Source organism: Nomascus leucogenys, chromosome 16, assembly GCF_006542625.1.
Source record: "Nomascus leucogenys isolate Asia chromosome 16, Asia_NLE_v1, whole genome shotgun sequence".
NCBI classification, from domain to species: domain Eukaryota; kingdom Metazoa; phylum Chordata; class Mammalia; order Primates; family Hylobatidae; genus Nomascus; species Nomascus leucogenys.
The window spans coordinates 41,332,606-41,355,172 of record NC_044396.1 but is presented as its reverse complement, the minus strand read 5'-3'; the positions used below and the strand labels follow the sequence as shown (position 1 = coordinate 41,355,172).

The following is a 22,567-nucleotide window of genomic DNA, read 5'->3' as shown; positions in this document are numbered from 1 at the left end:
GCTCTACAGCTACACGTTCCAGCGTGTTTTGAAAGATAACCTGTGAAAAAACGCTTCCTCAGTCTACCAGCTTTGGGAACATAACGATTAAGCCCCCTTTTTTAGAATCACTATACAAGCATGCTGTGGTTTGGATATTTGTCCTCTCTGAACCTCATGTTGAAATTCGATCCTCAATGTTGGAGGTGGAGGCTAATGGGAGGTGTTTGGGTCATGGGGGTGGATCCCTCAGGAACAGATTAATGCCCTTCCTGGGAGGTGGTGGGCGTGAGTTCTTACTCTATTAGTTTTCTCGACAGCTGGTTGTTAAAAAGAACCTGGCCCCTCCCCTGCCTCTTGCTCCTGTCAGGCCACGGGTTCTCTGCACACAGCGGTTCCCCTTCACGTTCCATCATGAGTGGAAGCAGCCTGAGGTTCTCCCCAGCTGCCGATGCCCAATCTTGAGCTTTCCAGTCACCAGAATTATTGGCCATGTATGCTTTTTTTCTTTAAAAATTACCCAGCCTCAGGTATTCCTTTATAGAGACACAAAACAGACTATGACAAAGCACTATGAAGTCGTGCAGTAAAGGAAACTTTATGCAAATCAGTACTATCCAAATTTTTTTAAAATTAGGCATTTATTTGCATGTTGCATATCTAGGATATGAAGGAGCCCACTTTGGAAACATTGTTTCAGCCAGTGCCTATAAACGAGCCCGACTTTAGTAGCTGGGGGACACCAGGAAAAAAAGACTGGGCTGCAGGAAAGCAATGAAGAGAGAAGGAAAGGTGAACAGAGGAGGGCTGAGGGACAGGGCAGGGACATGGCAGGAGAGTTGCTGAGACACGACCACATACTAATTGCTAGTCAAAGAGGCACACTGTTATTTGGTGGAAAAATACCTGGAAACAAATTCAGTAAAACCATAAATTACTCATTCAAATTTAAATGCTGTTGTTGAAGAGTGTGCCCCATTCTGAACTTTTTTTTTTTTTTCGAGACGGAGTCTGACTCTGTCGCCCAGGCTGGAGTGCAGTGGAGCAATCTTAACTCACTGCAGCCTCTACCTCCCAGATTCAAGGATTTCTCTCACCTCAGCGTCCCAAGTAGCTGGGATTACAGACACAAGCCACCATGCCCAGCTAATTTAAAAAAAAAAAAAAATATATATATATATATATATATATAGTAGAGAGACAGGGTTTTGCCATGTTGGCCAGGCTGGTCTTGAACTCCTGACCTCAAGTGATCCACCTGCCTCAGCCTCCCAAAGTGCTGGGATTACAGGAGTGAGCCACTGCATCAGGCCCCAGTATGAACATTTTATGCTTCTTCTTCTTTTTTCTTTTTTGAGACATAGTCTCACTCTGGTTGCCCAGGCTGGAGTGCAGTGGTTCAATCTCAGCTCACTGCAGCCTCGACCTCCCACCTCAGCCTCCCAAGTAGCTGGGACTACAGGCACATGCCACCACACCCAGTAATTTTTTTGTGTTTTTAGTAGAGATGGGTTTCGCTACATTGCCCAGGCTGGTCTTAAACTCCTGACCTCAAGTGATCTGCAGTCCTTGGCCTTCCAGAGTGCTAGGATTATAGGCGTGAGCTACCACAACAGCCAATATTTTATACGTCTGTTAATATTTTACAGTTTGAATATATAAGCCTTCAACTTTGCTTAACTTCTACAGAATCCATAATTACTATTCATCTTATGTATGTGTCTACTCACTCTTGGTAGGCTCTGTTTTCTCTGTAAACATAAGGCAAATTATGTGAGCCAACCATTAAAAAAAGTCTGATCTTTATTACACAATGGTTACATGTGAGAAAACAGGAAAACAAAAACACTGAAAATTGAAACCCCAAAAGGTATTATTTCTGGCTGACGGTTTTGTAAAAAGTTTATTGACAGTATCAGATTGGCTATTGATCACTTCCATGAGACAGAAAGCACTGGTTCCAGGCTTGCTGTGGAATTGGGAAGGGGTGGATCTCTGAGTTGCAGGTGTCTTGTCTATGCCACAGGGAAGACCCCATCATGAGGCTTCTTGTGAAGATACAACAACAGAGGAGATGTGTGGAGCACCTGACCAGGCTCCTGGCCTAGGAGCTACGGGCAGGTGGCTTCTTACTCTCTCCAAGCACCACTGGGCATCAGCCATGGTGAACCTGAAAAGATGAATATCCTCATGACTGCTTCAAAGCTTGGTTATATTTGTTTATAGGAGATTTTCTATTGCCAGCATATATGCCTGATGCTAAGAAAGGAAAAACAACAAGTTACACATTGGGTTTGGAATACTATCTGTTTGTGTAACTTTTTCTTCTAACTATCTTTTGTGATTTCTAATAGATTTGAAAACAAAGTCTCTAATAGATTTAAAAACAAAGCAGGGTAGTAGTCATACTCTGTACTTTAAGTCAAAAGAGTAAAAATTACTACATTAAAGAATTACTCAAAGCCGGGCGCGGTGGCTCACGCTTGTAATCGCAGCACTTTGGGAGGCCGAGGCGGGCGGATCACAAGGTCAGGAGATCGAGACCACGGTGAAACCTCGTCTCTACTAAAAATACAAAAAAATTAGCCGGGCGTGGTGGCGGGCGCCTGTAGTCCCAGCTACTCGGAGAGGCTGAGGCAGGAGAATGGCGTGAACCCGGGAGGCGGAGCTTGCAGTGAGCCGAGATCGCGCCACTGCACTCCAGCCTGGGTGACAGAGCGAGACTCTGTCTCAAAAAAAAAAAAAGAATTACTCATTACTACTGCATTAATTGATGAAGTGTTAAAATAGCCACACCTTAAAGAATTCTTTATAGATATAGCAAAAATAAAAGATACTTCACAAGAAAGAAAGGAAATGTAACACATTGGTTAGGTTATGTGGACAATGAGCAATAAACTTGCTTATCTCATTCGCTGATGAATTAAATTTTGGTTTAGTTGTGTTACTGTATCATTACTGTTGAGAGCTTTATCCATCCAATCTTCTAAACCTACATATATTCCATTCTTAGGAAAAACATTTCTTATGAGTGCTTATTCTGTTTTACTATCTAATCCAGTATTTTACATTACTTTGGTAAAATTTTTAACATATGGTAATCAGATAGTAATTACACATTTCAAAAACATTCACAATAAAGTATTTTGAAATATACTGGAAAACTCTTGCTGCATAAAGAATTTCATTGCCTCATCTAGGAAACAACATGCTGTATTTAGAAAAAGTTAGTTTAAAATTGTTATAGATTACAAGGAGAGATATAAGCTTTCTTGTAGCCAATTTTTGCATCATTTCCAGAGTATATAAAATATATATGACTAGATCTCCATTCCATGCAGGAGCTACCACCATCCATGTTTTAAAATGTACCTGGGATTTGTTTTAACCAGAGATAGTAAGACACAGGCGCATGGAAATGACTACCATGAAGGAAGAAGTTTGTCTTCACGGGTCCCTAAAGACAGGAGCACAGTGCACAGGGGAAGCACCAGGGCGGGTCATGAGGAAGGAGGAATGGAGAAAATGTGGGCAAGAGGTTGTACTGTGATTACCACAGGAAAGCCAAGGCACTGCAGGGTAAGCAGGCGTGGGATTGGCTGGTTTGAATGATTTCAGTGGGCTCTGGCACTAAGGGCTCCCTCTAGTTGTCGGGTACCTGGCCCTGGAGCAATTAGGGCAGAGGAATGTTGGCCCAGAGTCAGAGAGCCCAGTAGAGGAGATGGTGAAGGGGTGGGCTCTGCATTGGCTGCTTTGTAAGTGAAAGGTGAGCTTGTACCGTTTCTTTACCTTGTCCTTTAAATTTATATATTCATTATCTGCTGACTATCTCAGTTACAGAATCTCAATCTTGACCCTTTCCTACCTAAACCTGTGTCCAGTGTCTGTGAGTTTACTCTCCCTAGGGATGGCTACCCTGGGAGGGGCATTCTCTCCGGGGTCAGCAAAGCCCCAAGATGTCAAAGCATTGGAAATACAGAAAATAAAAACGCATGGTTAATACAGCTCACAGGGCAAAATCCGATATCCTCCATCAGCTTCATCTGTTTTCCAGCCCTCCATTGCCTCTTCCTGCCTATGATCCCACCTGGACTCCAATGGACTCCAGTGGGCATTTGTTGGCCTTTATCTTACTTGGCCTGCTGGATGCTTTGCTGCAGTTGACCTGTCTCTTCCTCTTTAAATGATTCCCAATTCCACAGTTATTTTTGCTTTGTTCTCTTCTTCTCTGACCATTCCTTCTTTCTCTCTCCAAACATCTCTTCTTCAGCCTTTAAGTGTTTGTGTACCCCAAGGTTCCATGCTTATCAATGGATTTTTCACAAAATCCATGGAAGATTCCAAAAGGTATCTTCTTCCTTTTTCTTTACCTTGTCCTTTAAATTCGTATATTCATTATCTGCTGAATATCTCAGCTACAGAATCTCAAACTTGACCCTTTTCCACCTAAACCTGTGTTCTGCCTTCAAACCTGCTCTCTGTTCTTTATTTCTGGTCAAAGTAAAGGCAAATTTTTGATTGTTAGAGATTGTGCTTCTACGGTGGTTAATTTACTGCTGGATTAACAGCCCTCTGGCATTTCCCAGTTGCTTAGTTTGTTGATAAGTCTTCTCATGCCTAATCCAAGAACATTATTAGGGCTGGATCCTGTGTTTTCTGCAAGTACTAATCTATTGTCATTTGGTTGTCATTCTTAATAACTGATTACACATAAAAATCTTATCATGGTGTGAAATGTGGCACATCTATTTGTTTTTGAAATGTTTTAGCTTTTTTTGGTGTGTGGGACAGAGCTTCACTCTTGTTGCCCAGGCTGGAGTAGTGCAATGGTGCGATCTCAGCTCACTGCAACCTCCACCTCCCAGATTCAAGCAATTCCCCTGCCTCAGCCTCCCAAGTAGCTGGGATTACAGGCATGCGCCACCATGCCCAGCTAATTTTTGTATTTTTAGTAGAGACGGGGTTTCTCCATGTTGGTCAGGCTGGTTTCGAACTCCCGACCTCAGGTGATCTGCCCGCCTTGGCCTCCCAAAGTGCTGGGATTACAGGCATGAGCCACCACACCCGGCCCTGTTTTAGCATTTTTATAAGAATTCCATTTATCTTTTTAAATGTCTATGGAAATGATCATTTTAAATCTGGAAGGAGGTTTAACTAGATTAAACCAGAAATTGAATAAATCACTTTCATGAGATCCGTCTTCAGATGAAATTGCTAAAATTTAAATTAAACATGAATTGTTCTGTGGTTTAAAACAAGAAAATAATCTACTTTATAACATGATTTTGTATTTCTTCAAGTTTTCTGGACTCATTTAATATTTTGTCCTTTTGTGAATATGCAATCTAATGTTAGAATTTTATCATAGTATTGCATAATATAGGAGGACTTCGAAAGGACTTTAGAGATTATTTAGTTTGTCTACCTGAATTTATAAAAGAAACACAAGGCATCTTTGGCGGTCTGGCTGGACACAGAATTTTATTTTGGCTGAGAAGGCAAAGCATGACTGTCCAGTCCTAAGAGAGGACATAGGACATGGTTGAGTAGAGAGTCTGCTTCGATATGACTATGTGTTTGAAGTCAGATCATTTAAAATAAATTTTAGGCAGTTCTTATAATCAGTGAAATGTTACAGATGCTGCACCTTCCAATTTTTTTTTTAGAGATGGAGTATCACTGTGTCACCGAGGCTGGAGGGCAGTGGCGTGATCAGAGCTCACTGCAGCTTCTAACTCCTGGGCTCAAGGGATCCTTCTGCCTCAGCGTCCCAAGTAGCATGGACCACAGTCATGCACCACCATGCTCAGCTCATTTTAAAATTTTTTGTAGAGATAGAGTCTTACTATGTTGTGCAGGCTGGTCTCAAACTTCTGGCTTCAAGTGATTTTTTCCACCTTGGCCTCCCAAATTGCTGAGATAACATTGCACCCAGCCCCCAAAATACATTCTATTAAGCACTGTAGTCCAACTTTAGAAATAATTTTAACACTGGATATATAAAAATCAAGTTGCTTACTTACACCACACACATTTTTCCTTGCTCTGACAGCTTCGTGGGGCTAGAAGCAGCCACACTGTAGTCACGAGGAGTGCACCAAATGCCCTGATCTTGGTTTCTAATGCCATTTTCCAGTAAAAGAACCAGGGTTCATTGGAGAAATCCCTAAAACCAAGACTAGGACAGAAAATAATAAGAAATGAGCCTAGAGTATCTGATAATGCCAGAAAGTTTTTAAAAAGTGATAACAAATACAAAGCAATAAAAATAACAACAAAAACTTACCAACGACAGAGTCAAAGGAACACAGGAGCCAACTAAAACATTTTGTAATGGCCAGAGCCAGAACCATCTGAGATATAAAATAAAGAAAGTAGTATTAGATTATAACACAAAATATAAAATATTCATCAGTCATTGCTTGTGTAAATAAATGAGTAAATCAATAACTGGAGGAGAAGAGACAAACCTCTTATGCAGGAGAATTCTAAATAATGCATGTAGATACTATATCCTCAAAGAAGGGACACATAACTCCCCAGTCCTCAAGTGTGGGTTGAGCATAGTGACTTCCTCCTGAGAAGTACAGTATGGGGCTGGGGGACTGGTGTGGGGAAGGAATAGCTTCGCAGTAAGAATCCTGACACACAGGGACTCAGCCAGGAGGTCAAGGTCAACATCAGCAAACATAACTTACACTAAAAGTGTGCACACTTCACAGGATGTGATGAAAATGGCATTTTCCCTTGGTGGTCTTCCTCCCTAACACCCATAATCTCAGTTTAATCACAAGGAAAACATCAGGCAAATCTCAAATGAGGGACATTCTACAACATACCTGACCAAGACTCCTCCAAATGCTCAAAGTTACCAAAACAAGGAAATTTTCAGAGACTATCACAGCCAAGAGGTGCCTAAGGAGACATAATGACTAAGTGTAATGTGGAATCCTGGGACAAAAAAAGGACATCAAGGAAAAGTGTAGGAAATCTGAAAGGAGTATGGACTTTAGTGAGGAAGAATGTACCAGTATTTGTTCACTAATTGCAAGAAATGCGCCATACTAATGTAATGTTAATAATAGGAGACACTAGGGCAAGGCATATGGGAATGGTTTGTATTATGTAATTTTTCTGTGCATCTAAAACTGCTCAATAATAAAATACTTATTTTAAAAATTTTATATCACTCTTGAAGGTGGTTGACATCTTCCAAAACATTGGGTTTTAGTTTTAGGATATAAATACTACCTTTTAAAGCTATTTGTCACAGAAAGAGTAATTGTAAATAAATTATTTTTTCAAAAGCTACTTAGAAAATAAGAAAAAAATCTAAATAACACTACTACAAAAACTTTAAATAATATAAATAACCTGGAGTGAGTGATGTTTTAAAAATATTTCTGTTCAGGCAAATGTTTTAAAAATATTTCTGTTCAGGCAAAGTGGCTCACATCTGAAATCCCAACTCTTTGGGAGGCTGAGGCCGGAAGATCTCTTGAGGCCACGAGTTCAGGACCAGCTTGGGCAACAAAGTAAGACCCCTTCTCTACAAAAAGTAAAAAAAAAAAAAAAAAAAAAAAAAAAAATGAATTAGCTGGGCATGGTGGCATGCCTGTAGTCCCAGCTACTTGGGAGGCTGAGGCAGGGGGACTGCTTAAGCCCAGCAGTTTGAAGCTGCAGTGAGCTATGATTGTACCACTGCACTCCAGCTGTGGTGACAGGGCAAGACTCTGTCTCTAAAAGAATAAAATTAAAAATAAATATTTTCTATTTTCGGAAGTTTTTCAGTCAGGATATTCTTTGTAGGTGGGTCTTTACAACTTGCATTGGCGAAATTGACTAGCTGATTTCTTTCACAGGAGATTGTAATAAAACATCACATTACATAATATATTTATTTATGTAAAAGTTATGCTCCATTGAAATTTTGTAAATAAGTCATGTTTTTTGATGTTTTGGTTAAATCATTTAAAAATAATTTTGAGCAAATTATTGTGAAAATAATTAACTTTTATAATGCAAATAATTAATTCCAATTTATTTGTTTAGTGAATTCAGATTTCATACATTAGGAGTTTGTGTTCCTCTTCCTCAAAATACATTGAGGATCTAGTCCCCTAGTGCCTCAGAGTGTGGCCCTATTGGGAAATAGGGTCATTGCAGATGTAATTAGTTATGATGAGGTCATACTGGAGTAGAATTGGCCCTTTTTCAGTATAACTGATGTCTTAATAAGATGATGGCCATGGGAAGATAGAGAGACACAGGAGAACTCCATGTGATGATGAAGGCAGAGATTGGAATGAAGCATCCACAAGCCAAAGAATGCTAAGGACTGCCGGCAGCCACCAGAGCTGGAACAGGCAAGGAAGGATCCTTCCCTCAAGACTTCAGAGAAAGCATGGCCCTGGCCACATCTTGATTTCAGACTTCTTGCCTCCAGAACTGTGAGATAGGAAGTCTCTGTTGATATAAGCCATCCCATTTCTAGAACTTTGTTATGGCAGCCCTATGAAACAAATACACAATATATGGTCTTTTCTGAAGGCAGAATCCATCTGTACTTATTCCATATGTAAAGTTTGAGAAAGTGCTTGCAACTACTCACCTCTGTCTCTGCAGCTCAAAAGCGCCACACAAAATTATACCAATGGGAGTCTATCCAACATACTGTGTTCCAGTAAAATAAAAGTCTGACTCTGTAAGTCTGGGCTTGATTTGATGCTGACACTGGTTAGATGCTGGTTTGATGCTGACAGTTGGTTTGATGCTGACACTTGGTTAGATGCTGACACTGCTAGTCTGTAGAACGTAGCAAAAATTTAGAAGATAATAAGCAACCAATTTGAATTTACTTTTTTATCCTCTGCGTAATTTACAGCCTAAATGGCATTTAGTTCTCATTAAACCACCCAGCTAATGTGTGTGTAAAAAAGAGGGTTACACAATACATCCCTCTATTTAAATATCTTAAACTGTAATAGAAGAAGCATGATATAAAAACATGTATTTACAAATATTTATACATTTACAAGTGTATACTGGTACAGATGTTATGTAACTACATAAGGAAAGAAGAAGGCACACATTTTATGACAGTTTATTTTTAAATGCTTTTAATTTAGTATTTTTATGTATTTATTTATTTTTGAGATGGAGTCTCACTCTGTCACCCAGGCTGGAGTGCAGTGGCATGACCTGGGCTCACTGCAACCTCCGCCTCCCTGGTTCCAGTGATTCTCCTGCCTCGGCCTCTCGAGTAGCTGGGATTGCAGGTGTGTGCTACCACGCCTGACTAATTTTTGTATTTTTAATAGAGATGGGGTTTCACCATGTTGGCGAGGCTGGTCTCGAACTCCTGACCTCAAGTGATCTGCCTGTCTCAGCCTCCCAAAGTGCTGAGATTACAGACATGAGCCACTGCGCCCGGCCAATTTAGTATTTTTAAAAAACTATTTCTTGAATATATTTAAAAGTCAACTTTAATATGTTTAAAAGGTCATACCAGAGTTGGCCCTTTTTCAATACAACTGGTGTTGTTAATAAGATGACAGCCATGGGAAGATACGGAGACACAGGAGAACTTCATGTGACGATGAAGGCAGAGGTTGAAGTAGCTTTTTTTACTATTATGTATTTAATATATATACTATATTTAATATAGTATAGCTTTTTCTGCTATATATTTTACAAATTTGAATTTTTTGTCATATTGAAATTAAATTTAAATTTTTCTCCTAAACAGTTCTCATCTATAATTCTCTCAGTACTGCTGTAATAAAGGTAATTCTTCTTATTTTTGAAATGGGAACTTGTTATACAACGATTAGATTGATTAGTATTGATTAGTAACGAGATTAGTAGTGTTGTCTTTAAAATAAAGAACTGTACAGCAAACATTTTGATTTAAGTACCTAATGTAATGCTAGATTGAAACATAAAATAATGTTCCATAGTACCTCACAAAGGACTGAGGATCAATTAACAAGGCTTGTCAGAAGGTAAGAAGAGATGGGAATGGGGAGGACTGCAGCATGTTCAAGTATTGGGGGAAATGTCCAGAGCTGCTGAAGAAGAAAGAGGTGGGTGAGACAAAGCTGCAGGTGCAAGTAGCCTTTAGAGTTAAGTCGTACACAAACTTTGTGCTTAATTCTGTGGGTGATGAGAAGTCAAAGGGCTTTAGGCAAAGGAATGGCATGGTTAAGCTATTTTCAAAAGACCATTGTGGTCAACAGTAAATCATATCAGAACAAATTCTCTTTATGGAAGATAGTCAAATTATATGCAGGTAGAAGCAAACAGTAAACATTTTCAATTATTTTGTTTTCTGGTTGTACTGCATTATGTTTTTCATTATTTCACATGATCATGGCTCATTTTTAAACAATAATATAAGAAAAAGAGATAAGTATGCCAACATATGTATGTACATATATATGCACATCTATTTCTTTAAAAGATTTTGTAAACTTACAATTGAGGAGGGCTGCAGATGGCAACTGTTTTAGTAAATAAAAACTAGAAACTTTTACAAATTGGATTAATGAGATAGTCATTTATTCAAATTGTTGCAAGATAATGATCATGCATTACCTAGAGACCTGTTTGATTTTAACCCTCCCAAATAATGTAATCTTTTTTATAATTGTAATTATATACCACAGGAATGAAGCATACATTTTATTTTATTTTTTAATTGGCAAATAATGGGTACATAGTGATGTTTCAATATATATTATGCACAGTGATCTGATCAGGGTCATTAGCATATCCATCTCAAACAATTATCATTTCTTTGTGTTGGGAACGTTCAATATCCTCCTTCTAGCTACTTGAAATTGTACAGTATATTATTGTTTACCGTAGTCATCTTACAGTGCTATAGAACACAAGCACTTCTTCCTCATATCTAGTTGTCATTTGAAGCTTACATTTTTTTTCTTTTGAGACGGAGTCTCGCTCTTGTCGCCAAGGCTGGAGTGAGCGATCTCAGCTCACTGTAACCTCTGCCTCTTAGGTTCAAGTGATTCCCCTGCCTCAGCCTCCTGAGTAGCTGGGATTACAGGTGTGTGCCACCATGCCCGGCTAATGTTTTTGTATTTTTAGTAGACACAGAGTTTCACCATGTTGACCAGGCTGGTCTCGAACTCCTGACCTCAGGTGATCCACCCGCCTCGGCCTCCCAAAGTGCCAAGATTACAGGCATAAGCCACCGCACCCAGCCTAAAGTTACATTTCAAACTTGTGCCATCCAACACCACATCCACAAGCTATGAGGCTACTGAGCACTTGACATGTGGCTGGTCCAAACTGAGATGTGCTGAATGTGCAAAATACACCCTGGATTTTGAAAACTTAGTTCAAAAAAAGTAAAATATCTCAGTAATTAATATTGTTGATAACAAGTTGAAATTGTAACACTTTGGCTATACTTAGTTAAAATAAATTATTTTTAATTTTAATTTTAATTTTAGAAATGAAGTCTCACTATGTTGCCTGGGCTGGTCTCAAATTCCTGGGCCCAAGCGATCCTCCAGCCTCATCCTCCCAAAGTGCTGGGATGACGGGCGTGAGCCACTGTGACTGGCCAAATTATTAAATTAATTCACACGTTTCTTTTTACTTTTTAAACGTAGCTACTAAACGTTTAGAATTACCTGTGTGGCTCCCATTTATCTCATTGTAGATGCTGCTCTCTTAGAACATTTTCCATCAGAGAGAAATCAACTAGTTTCGTTGTGTGAGGGGGAGCTTTCTTTTTACTTAGTTATTTATATTTATTTATTTTGAGATGGAGTCTTTTGAAAATAGCTTAACCATGCCATTCCTTTGCCTAAAGCCCTTTGACTTCCCATCACCCACAGAATTAAGCACAAAGTTTGTGTACGACTTAACTCTAAAGCCTACCTGCACCTGCAGCTTTGTCTCACCCACCTCTTCTTCAGCAGCTCTGGACATTTCCCCCAATACTTGAACATGCTGCAGTCCTCCCCATTCCCATCTCTTCTTACCTTCTTATCTCTGGCTCGTTACTTCAGGTGTCAACTTAAACACCACTTTTCTGTTTCAGTTAATCTGTTTTACATTCTTGTATTCCTATATGATGTTTGTGCTTTGAAGTTAAAATTCAAGTGTATTGAAATTCTGGTTTTCTTGGTGGGCTGTACTGAGTGCAAGGAGGCACTGATGTTTCCATTTGAGCGGTAGCAACCCTCTCGGCTTCCTATTCCTTGAACATGTGCCAGGTGCCTCTGCCAGCAAAGCCAGGTTGTACAGGGGGACAAGACCCCATCCCTTTCCTCAGGAAGCCAGAATTGCGGGGAAGACAGACACACACGGTGCCCCATCATGCTAACCAGAATGTGACATCTGCTTTGATAGAAGTCATAAAATGTGCTATGGGGTGGAGATGAGGAGGGTAATTTACTTAAAATATGTAATTTTCTACTCACCTGAGTGTCATTGTTGTCACAGGGTCTAGAGATTAAAATTATACTCTAAAATGCTTTTGGAAATAGAATTATTTATAAAGTCTTTGAGCATGCCTTAGCCGCAGTAGGTGCTTCTGCTGTACTCAGCTCATTCATTTTTCAGAAAGCACCAGTGTAACTACCTGGCCCAAATATTGACACCACAGAAGCCAATTTGTTGTTTTTGGTTTCTGAGAAGTACAGGGGAAAAAACCTATGTTCGGGCTGGAGCATTATTGAAGAGAAGAGGAAAGGTTTATATGATGAAGTACTTTCATTTTACTGCTGCTTTGTTTTTCTGGATTAGTTTTAATTGTCTGTAAAGTGCAGGTGTTCATTGTCAAATGGGGGGTGGGGAGCTCCGATCTCTGCATTCCTGCTGTACCCGCACAATCACGCCCTGAACCAGGCCCTGAACTCACATAAGGCTGCCCTGAACTGGGGAGCTCCCTGCACAGGGAAGGATTCCAACGTCCCTCAGGAGCTCATGGCATGTAAGGAACAGTTAGAATCCCTGCATCTGCATTTACCAAGCCTCAGTCACCACTGCCTTGTCCTGGCGAAGTCACACTTGTCACCGTGGTGGCTCAGACTCTCCTAGAAGGGGATGACAAACGTTCACTTCCCCATTATATTCTTAAAATGTTGTAAGTTTAAATGTATACCTACCAACAAACCTTGAGGCTCAACTATTTTACTAAAGTTTAAGTTTTCTCTTCCTTTGAAACAGTTGCACATGCTCCCGATTGTTTGTATAAATTGCATTTTCTGGATGGTGTAGTTTTAGTGAGTAGAAGGTAAAGCCTGAGATACAATTTTATTATATGTTAAGCGCAAAACCTTCCAAGTGGGAAGGATCATGACCTATAGTACATTTCAGTTTGTTTGTTCTGGCTACTGGGGAGAGAGACGATTATGGGGAGGAGAAGAGGGGTTAGGAGGCCACTGCCAAGGCACGGTCACAAAAGACGGTGGCTTGGGCCAGACTCATGTTGAGGGAAGGAGAAAGAAGTGAGTGGGTCTGGAATAATTTGTTGGAGGTGAAACACATAAAACTAACTCATGGTTTGGGTGTAAGGGTGAGGGAAAAAGGAAGTCAAGCATAACTTCTTCAGCTGGGGCCTGATGAAGAGTGATGCCACTTCAGTCAGTCTTCAGTGGACTGAGGAACACGGGAGAAACAGGTCTGGGCAGAGGAAAAGGAGACCTTCCATTGTGGCTGTGCATTTTTGAGAGGTCTGTAAGGTACCCTTCATGCCGCAGAGCAAGCAGTGAGTTGTACTGGAATTTTGGAGCCCAGGAAATGGTCAGGGCTGGAGATACCAGTTTGGGATCAGCTAAATAAACTGTCATGAATTCATGTGTTTAGCGCCTCATTAAGTATTTAGCATATTAAGGATATTTTTAAATGGGAGAAATGCATTCAATAAATTCTGATGGTTTTTTTTCTTTTCAGAAATATTCCCAAGAGATTCTAACTTAAAAGACAAATTCATAAAGCATTTCACAGGTAAGTACAAAATTTATCAGTGATTCCATTAACTAAATAAAAAGACTGTGTGCAGAATACTATGTCAGGCACTAGGGATATGAAAATAAATGTCTGTAAGGGACTCACGGTCCAGTTGGGGAGATGGACGGATGCTACTAACTTGTGTTAACTGTAATGTAAACCAGCCCTTAATAAGTAATAGAAGTATGAACCACTTTTTAAGGATACACAGGAAGTGAATAATGTGGCCAAGAACTACCAAGAAAGGCTAGTAGTAGACACAGTATTTAAGGTGGGCTTTAAGGGATGAATAAGGCTTTCCCGTGGTGAGGGAGACCTTCTGTTCAGAAGGAGTGCATTGAGTAAGCCATGAAGACACCGGGTGTGGTTTAGGCAAGGACAGGTGTACACGGACTGTGAGTGGGCTTAGGTAGGGACTTTTTGGCCCTGGTCAAATATATGGCTGGAAAGGTAGGTTGGAGTCATGTTGTGGATAATCTTAAGTGGCATGCTAGGGAATTCAGACTATGTTCCCCAACCAGGTAGGGGCAGGGAGGGAGGAGGCAATAGAAAGTTTTTGAACAGGGAGGGACAGACTTTCATATGCTACATCTTTTTAAAATATATTTATTTATTATGATTATTTTTTTCTGAGACAGAGTTTTGCTCTTGTTGCCCAGGCTGGAGCACAGTGGCATGATCTCGGCTCACTGCAACCTCCACCTTCCGAGTTCAAGCGATTCTCCTGCCTCAGCCTCCCAAATAGCTGGGATTACAGGCATGCACCACCACACCTGGCTACTTTTTTGTATTTTTAGTAGAGATGGGGTTTCACCACATTGGCCAGGCTGGTCTCAAACTCCTGGCCTCAAGTGATCCGCCTGCTTAGGCCTCCCAAAGTGCTGGGATTACAAGTGTGAGCCACCACGCCCGGTCAAAAATTTTTTATTTTTGGGACAGGGTCTGGCTCCATCACTCAGGCTGGAGTTCAGTGGTGAGATCATGGCTCACTGCAGCCTTGAACAAACAGGCTCAAGGGATACTCCCACCTCAGCCTCCGAAGTAGATGGGACTGCTGTGCCATCACACTCAGTGAGTTTTTTATTTTCTTTAGATATGGGGTCTCACTTGTTGCCCAGGTTGGTCTTGAACTCCTGGCTCAAGTGATCTTCCTGCCACTGCACCGGGCCCATCTGCCACATCTTGAGCACAGATAAATACTGTCCCATGACACTGTTTTGTTCTTCATATCAACTTTGTGAATCATTTGCACATTGTCCTATGCCCCAATTTCTAGCAAATCACTGAATTATTTTAAACAGTACACCCCCATATTTACTATTGGCATTGCCTCTCTGTTCCCAGTCATCCCAGCTACTTTTTTCTTCTTTTACACCTCGGGCCTGTAATGTGGGAAGGATGTGGTTTGCCCACTTAGTCAAGTCCAAGGGCCCTACCTGTTTATTAACGGAAAGGATGGTCCTGAGGATCAAGTGGAGATGCACCTGCAGGGCACAGGGATGTGTGAGGATGTTAAGCCTTTTGAGGCAGCTGTGAGCGACATGACTGTGGACCCCACGAGAAGCAGACTCCAGAGGGAGGGAGGGATGAACATTTTGTTGTTGTTGTTGTTGTTGTTGTTGTTGTGTGTGTATTTTTTTTTTTAAGAGATAAGGTCTCACTCTGTTGCTCAGGCTGGAGTGCAGTGGTGCAGTCATAGCTCACTGTAGCCTGCAGCTCCTGGGCTCAAGGATCCTCCTGCCTCAGCCTCTAGAGTAACTGAGCTGGGACTACAGGCATGTGCCGCCATGCCTGGCTCATTTTTTATTTTTATTTTTTTGTAGAAACAGGGTCTTGCTATGGTGCTTAGGCTGTTCTTGAACTCTTGGGCTCAAGTGATCCTCCTGCCTTGGCCTCCCAAAGTGCTGGGATTACAGACATGAGCCACTACACACCATCCGGGATGAAAGTTTTGATGGGCCCTACCTTGGATTTAAAGGGAGAGACAAGGGACTTCTCAAGGCCCTGCCCATTTTACAATTATCCTAGACAGTAATAAGACACAAATTATTATAATTAGAAAATGGAATAAATGTCTTGGCATGTAAACATTAATTGCTATTAAATAAAAACAGAAAGTAGAAACCAAAGATACTTATTTTTTGCACTTCTCATCCACTCAATTTGCTCACTACAGACTTTTTATTTTCTGTCCAGAGCTTTTTCCTTCTAATTGTTCTAGACAGTTCTACTAAATGTGAAGATTCCATTATGTGAGATGTTGAGAACATGAAATGAATTTAGATTATTTTTCATAGACCACAACTCTACCTCCCACAGAGCCTAGGTAGAGGGAAGAGCTCTCAGGCACATTCTTTTAAGGGCATGGAAGGATGTAAAGTGCTGTTGTATTATATCCACCCATAAAGTGCTAGGAAATTTGTTTGGAAAACATGCCTATGTTTATAATAAGCATTCTTTTCCTGTGCTCTAGGGCCGGTCACATTTTCACCAGAATGCAGCAAACATTTCCACCGACTCTATTACAATACCAGGGAGTGCTCAACGCCAGCTTGTAAGTAACTTGGGTGGGTTTTTTTTTAATTATCCAACAATAAATGTGTATAATTTTAAACTTCAAATGTCTGTGGGTGGGAAGTAGTAGACTAAACATTGAGATTCTATTTATAAAGCTGATTTAGAACACTGACAGAACCTAAGGTTTGTGTGTACTGTTGCCACTGTAAGGAATGAAACCACATTCTAATTGGGAATCTATTCAAATCTGATAATAGCCAGATTTCCTTAAAGACTAAAGTGTTTGTTAGGATTTAACATTTTATCATGATTCAAATTCCTTGGCATAAATAGGGTGCTGTCTCAAATAAATGAAAAAAATGAGATGACTGTGAACCCTAAATAAAATTTTTTTCATAAGTTATTTTAAAGTAAATATTTTTTTATATCACATCATTTATATAATGGTGCTGGATTTTTCTGAGTAATGATAGCATGTAAAGGTTGCTATAATGAATTCTTTTGGATACTTAAGTTACTAAAGTTAATAATAATTCTAAACATAATGTTTAAGTGCTATCATTTAAAGTGCCAGAATTATGACTATGTGTGGTAACTCAGTTCACTGTTTTTAAATTCCTTTCTAAGCCTCAACTTTCCTTTTAAAGAACATGAATTCTAAGCATTTTGTTTCTTTTTAACTAGATTGCTCATCTTGAGGACTATTGACTTTTACTCAGCATGTTAAGTTGTATTTGTTATAAACTTTTCAAAAACAACTTGTGTTTAGGCCGGGAGGGGTGGCTCACAACTGTAATCCCAGCACTTTGGGAGGCCGAGGCAGGCGGATGGCTTGAGCTCAGGCGTTTGAGATCAGCCTTGGCAACATGGTGAAACCCTGTCTCTACCAAATACAAAAATTAGCCAGTCTTACAACCCGGCTTCTAAATAAATAAATAAATTAATTAATTAAAATTCCAAAATAAAATAAAATAAAACAACTTGTATTAAATGGCTAGAGAAATTTAATCATGTTAGATTACAGGCAGAATGACTAATGGTAGCCAAGCATGGTGGAGAAAGCACGTGCTTTGGGATAAAGCTTTTGACTAGTTATGGGGTAATTAATTAACATTCTGAGGCTCTTGTCTCATCTCTAAAGTGAAGACAGGAATAGCACCTTCCTGATTGTGTTATTAAAAGAATTGATGAGAAAATCCATTTTCAGCACTTAACATAGTAGCTATTTATTCAACTGTAGTTATTGTTATATGAATTAGTGACAATAATAACAGGATTTCCCCAACAGTTCTAGTAACTATATATATAATTTACCTTTAAATGTTTTTCCTAGATTACAAAAGATGTGCTAGATTGTTAACAAGATTAGCAGTGAGTCCACTGTGCTCCCAGACCTAGCAAACCTACCCTGTGAGTATATATTTATTTTTCTTATCCTGTTTAATAGTCTAACTTTATTTTTAAACATTTTTTCCCTTTCTTTTTGGTTGATACATAATGATGGTACATATTTCTGGGGTACAGTGTGACATTTTGATACTTGTGTGCCTCAAACATTTATTCTTTTTTATATTGTGAGCATTCAAAACCTTCTTTTGCAGCTTTAAACATATATGCAATGAATTATGGTTAACCAGATTCACCCTAGAGTGCTGCAGAGCCCCAGAACCCGTTCCTCATGTCTCGCTGTAGTTCATATTCACTAACCAACCTCTGCACAGCTGTGCCTCCCCACTCCTCTTTAGCCATTTTTCTTTTTTTTTTCTGAGAGAGTCTCGCTCTGTCGCCAGGCTGGAGTGCAATGGCGCGATCTCTGCAATCTCTGCCTCCCAGGTTCAAGCGATTCTCCTGCCTCAGCCTCTCAAGTAGCTGGGACTACAGGCATGTGCCACCATGCCCGGCTAATTTTTGTATTTTTAGTACAGACAGGGTTTTACCGTGTTGGCCAAGCTGGTCTCAAACTCCTGACCTCAAGTGATCCGCCCGCCTCAGCCTCCCAAACTGCTGGGATTACAAGCGTGAGCCACCGTGCCTGGCCCTCGTTAGTTTCTAATGCCCAACATTCTACTCTCTACTTCTATGAGCTTTTTTTTAAAATTATAGCTCCCTCATATGAGTGAGAATATTTATCTTTCTGTGCCTGACTTACTTCACTTAACATGATGTCCCCCAGCTTCATCCATGCTGGCTTGAATGATAGCATTTCATTCTTTATATGGCTGAATAGTATTCCGTTGTGTATATACACAACATTTTCTTTATCCATTCATCCATTGATGGACATTTAGTTTGATTGCCTATCTTGGCTATTATGAATAGTACTGCAGTAAACATGGGGGTGCAGGTATTCCTTTGATATACTGATTTCCTTTCCTTTGGATACATACCCAGTAGTGGGATTTTGGGGTCATATGGTAGTTCCATTTTTAGTTTTGTTTTTGAGAAACTTCCATACTGTTGTTCATAATGGCTGTACTAATTTACATTCCCACCAACAGTATATAAAGGTTCCTTTTTCTCTGCTCCTCACTAGCGTTTATTTTTTTGTCTTTTTGACAATAGCCATTCTAATTGGGGTGAGATGATATCTCATCATAGTTATGATTTGCATTTCCCTGATGATTAGTGATGTTTAGCATTTTTTTCATATATTTGTTAGACTTTTGTATGTCTTCTTTTGAGAAATGTTTATTCAGATACTTTGCCCTCTTTTAAATCAGATTATCTGTTTTTTGCTGTTTAATTGTTTATATATTCTGGATATTAGTCCCTTGTCAGGTGAATGGTTTGCAAATCTTTTCTCTCATTCTACATGTTGTCTCTTCACTGTGTTAATTGCTTAATTTTCTTAAGAAAATGTTTGAATAATGTCAGAAGCCAGGAAGCCTATTTTAGCAATACCCATGAACTTAATCTATGGATTTTTCACTAAGTGTTAAAACTTGGTCCAAATGAAAAGACCGTTTTAATGAATTAGTTTAAAATATCCTCAACAGTGATTGAATTAAAATAGTTTTTTGACAACCTTACCAGCCCTGAGTGATTTCCAAAAATCCTTCAGCATTTAGTGTTATCTTATGACTGTGCAGAAACATTACACAGATAGACATTAGATTAACAAAAGTACTTATATATTCTATTTTTTAACTGTCCAAAATAGATAATAAAAAAGAAACCAGGTCTTAAAACTTTGGTACAGTTTTGGTATTGTAGGTAGGAAACAGAAAGAAGATATTGTAATAATAAGAGAAAAAGCAAAGAATAAAAAAGATAATGAACATGTAGTTATTTCTTGCTCTAGCCTATTACTTTACAAGAGTGAAATGTTAAGTCAGAATTTTCATTCTGGCTAATTTATCGTAGGAGCCCTTGGGCAATAAAGTATTTGTACGATCCTAAATAAATTGAATGTAAATTGTAACAGTTTTAAAAAAGTAGAATCTATACAAAATACTGAAAGATACTTATTTCTTTTCAAATATTTCTCTAATCAGTAGTTCTTTCGCAGTGTAGTACCAAGTCAACTTTTTTTGGGTCAGCATTTCAGTACCATGGACAAGTCCTTTTAAGGAAGTGGGTTCCTCAGGTTGTGAAGGTGGGAATGAAAGTCATAGGTGATGGCTGGGCATGGTGGCTCACACCTGTAATCCCAGCACTTTGGGACGCCGAGGTGGGTGGATCACTTGAAGTCAGGAGTTCGAGACCAGCTTGGCCAACACGGTGAAACCCTGTCTCCACTAAAAATGCAAAAATTAGCCGGGTGTGGTGGTGCGTGCCTGTAGTCCCAGCTACTTGGGAGGCTGAGGCAGGAGAATCGCTTGAACCCAAGAGGTGGAGATTGCAGTGAGCTGAGATCGCAGCACTGCACTCCAGGCTTGGCGACAGAGCAAGACTCCGTCTCAAAAAAAAAAAAAAATGGTCATAGAGGACTTGTAGTCTAAGATTACTCATGAATATCTTGAATTGACCAGTGTAACTCAGTATCAATATATCCCAAATAACTGCATGGGGATTTACTTAAACTATCTCACAGTTTTGTTGTGACAATTACTGAGACAATCTTGACCTATACTATATATACCTATACTATAAGTTGCTATACTTAGTCTTATTTTAAAAGTGATTATTACACATTAATGATAATAATTAGAACTGTTAGTTCTGCATATCTACAGTTGCTAAATTGAAAACATTGTTTTTAGATTAAGAAAATAAACTAGATTATTTTAGTGGCAAGAAACTTAATTCAATTACTCTCAATCTACCTGTCTCAAAGCTTTTTTCTTTCTTTCTGTTTTTTTTTTTTTTTTTTTTTTTTGAGACAGGGTCTTACTCTGTTGCCCAGGCTGGAGTGCAGTGGCTTGATCATAGCTCGGTGTAGCCTCAACCTCCCAGGGTCCAGTGATCCTCCCACCTCAGCCTCTCAAGTAGCTGAGACTACAGGCTCATGCTGCCATGCTCATCTAATTGTTTTTTTTTTTTTTTTTTTTTTTTTTTTTGTGGCAACATAGTCCCACTGTGTTGCCCAGGCTGGTCTCGAGCTCTTGGGCTCAAGTGATCCTCCCATCTTGGCGCCCAAAGTGTTGGAATTATAGACATAAGCCATGGTGCCTGGCCTCAACTCTTTTGAACAATGCAGAACATGAATCAGGATAATTCATTTGGTTATTGAAATGACCTAAACCAAGTTACGTTTATCTCTTTCTTCGTTTTTAATACATTCCATGTAAATGAGTAAATTTACCTAAGGTCCTCAAACAACAAAATACTGGAAAAGTTTTCCCAAACAAGTACTGTATTATAATTTAAGATAATCTACACAAATTTACATTCTGGGCTAGATCATAGAAGACAGAGCTAATAAACATGACTTTTAAAAATTATAGATTTTAGAGACTTAGTGATTTTTCTCTATAGGAGTTATCCATGATAGTATCTGTTTTGAATTATTTATTTAATAAGGTTTACAATCAATACTACAGATTAATAAATGTTAGGGATATTTAATGAGTTGTTTACAAGATGTCAAGTTCTTTTCTGTTTTGGTATGTCTAGATATCATAAATCTTTAAGGGAAAAATCAATAATTAAAGTCTCTAAAAGTACCGATCAACCTTCCTGCCCCTCTGCACACACATTAGTCTGCATTCTCAGGATTAGACTGTAAATTAGGAGTCCACAGATTCTTTAAGCAAAATAAAATAAAACTATTGAAACTGTACATATTTATAAGTATTCTAAAAACCAGATCATAAATGATATGGCTCTTCTTTTCCTCTCACAGACATTTCCTAAGAATGTACATCTAATTTGAAGAAAAAGTGCCTCAAATCATGCAAAATGTAAAAAAAGATGAAATTTATATTTCTATGGATATTAAGATGAGTAAAATAAGAGACTTCCCAGAAATAACTGGTTAGCTGTTTCCTGTCATAGGATGGAGTCTTTCTTGCTTTATCTTTCTGTGTATACAGTAATTTATAATTTTGTAAAACAGAGTTTGAATTGCCTATTGAAAATTAGATATTAAAAATTGTGTGATTGTATTTTATTTTTACTAGATATATTATTTTCTTTATATGGTCAACATTCTAATTAAACATTTAATTGTGTAAATTATATCTGTGAGTGCCAGTGAGAAATAATGATTTTTTGGTATATGACTGTTAGTATATATTTGTCAAATCATCATGTACCAAGTTACATTTTATAATTCTTATTTAATATTTAAATACATTTATTTAGAACTTGTCTTCACTTGCATTAATTTGAACTGTGAATTTTATTAAAGTTGAAATATGAAAAAATGTGTTGTTTCCTTTGAATTAAAGATGTTTGTAATAGAGGTTATGCTTTTGAAGTGTGATTACTATATAGGTATATGTGTATAAATATGTATTGTTTGAATTAATAATTAGAATCCTGAGACAATTTCTGCCTTTTAAAGTTAGAACATCTGGTATTGCTCTCTTAAATACAAAGAAGTCCAGTTGTTCTTGGACTGGCTAGCGGTACCTCAAGGAGTGAGAGGAATGTATGGGTGGCCTGAATGCTCTGTTTAGAATGTAGCAGAATACTCTGAGGC

General features: G+C 38.9%; 1 protein-coding gene across 2 annotated transcripts in view; it reads left to right on the top strand.

The window, feature by feature from the left end:
- The window catches only part of ALKAL1 (ALK and LTK ligand 1), a 28,352-nt gene extending 6,123 nt beyond the window's left edge, over positions 1-22,229 (top strand). The window contains exons 2-5 of one of the 2 annotated variants that reach the window (XM_003255952.2): positions 13,909-13,962; positions 16,439-16,519; positions 17,816-17,892; positions 21,767-22,229. In XM_003255952.2, the coding sequence (XP_003256000.1) occupies positions 13,909-13,962; positions 16,439-16,519; positions 17,816-17,880 (200 nt within the window). In that variant the 3' untranslated portion in view covers positions 17,881-17,892; positions 21,767-22,229. The remainder of the gene's footprint in view (positions 1-13,908; positions 13,963-16,438; positions 16,520-17,815; positions 17,893-21,766) is intronic. The other variant, XM_012507461.2, reaches the window with a different exon arrangement.
- The last annotated feature ends 338 nt before the right edge of the window (positions 22,230-22,567 follow it).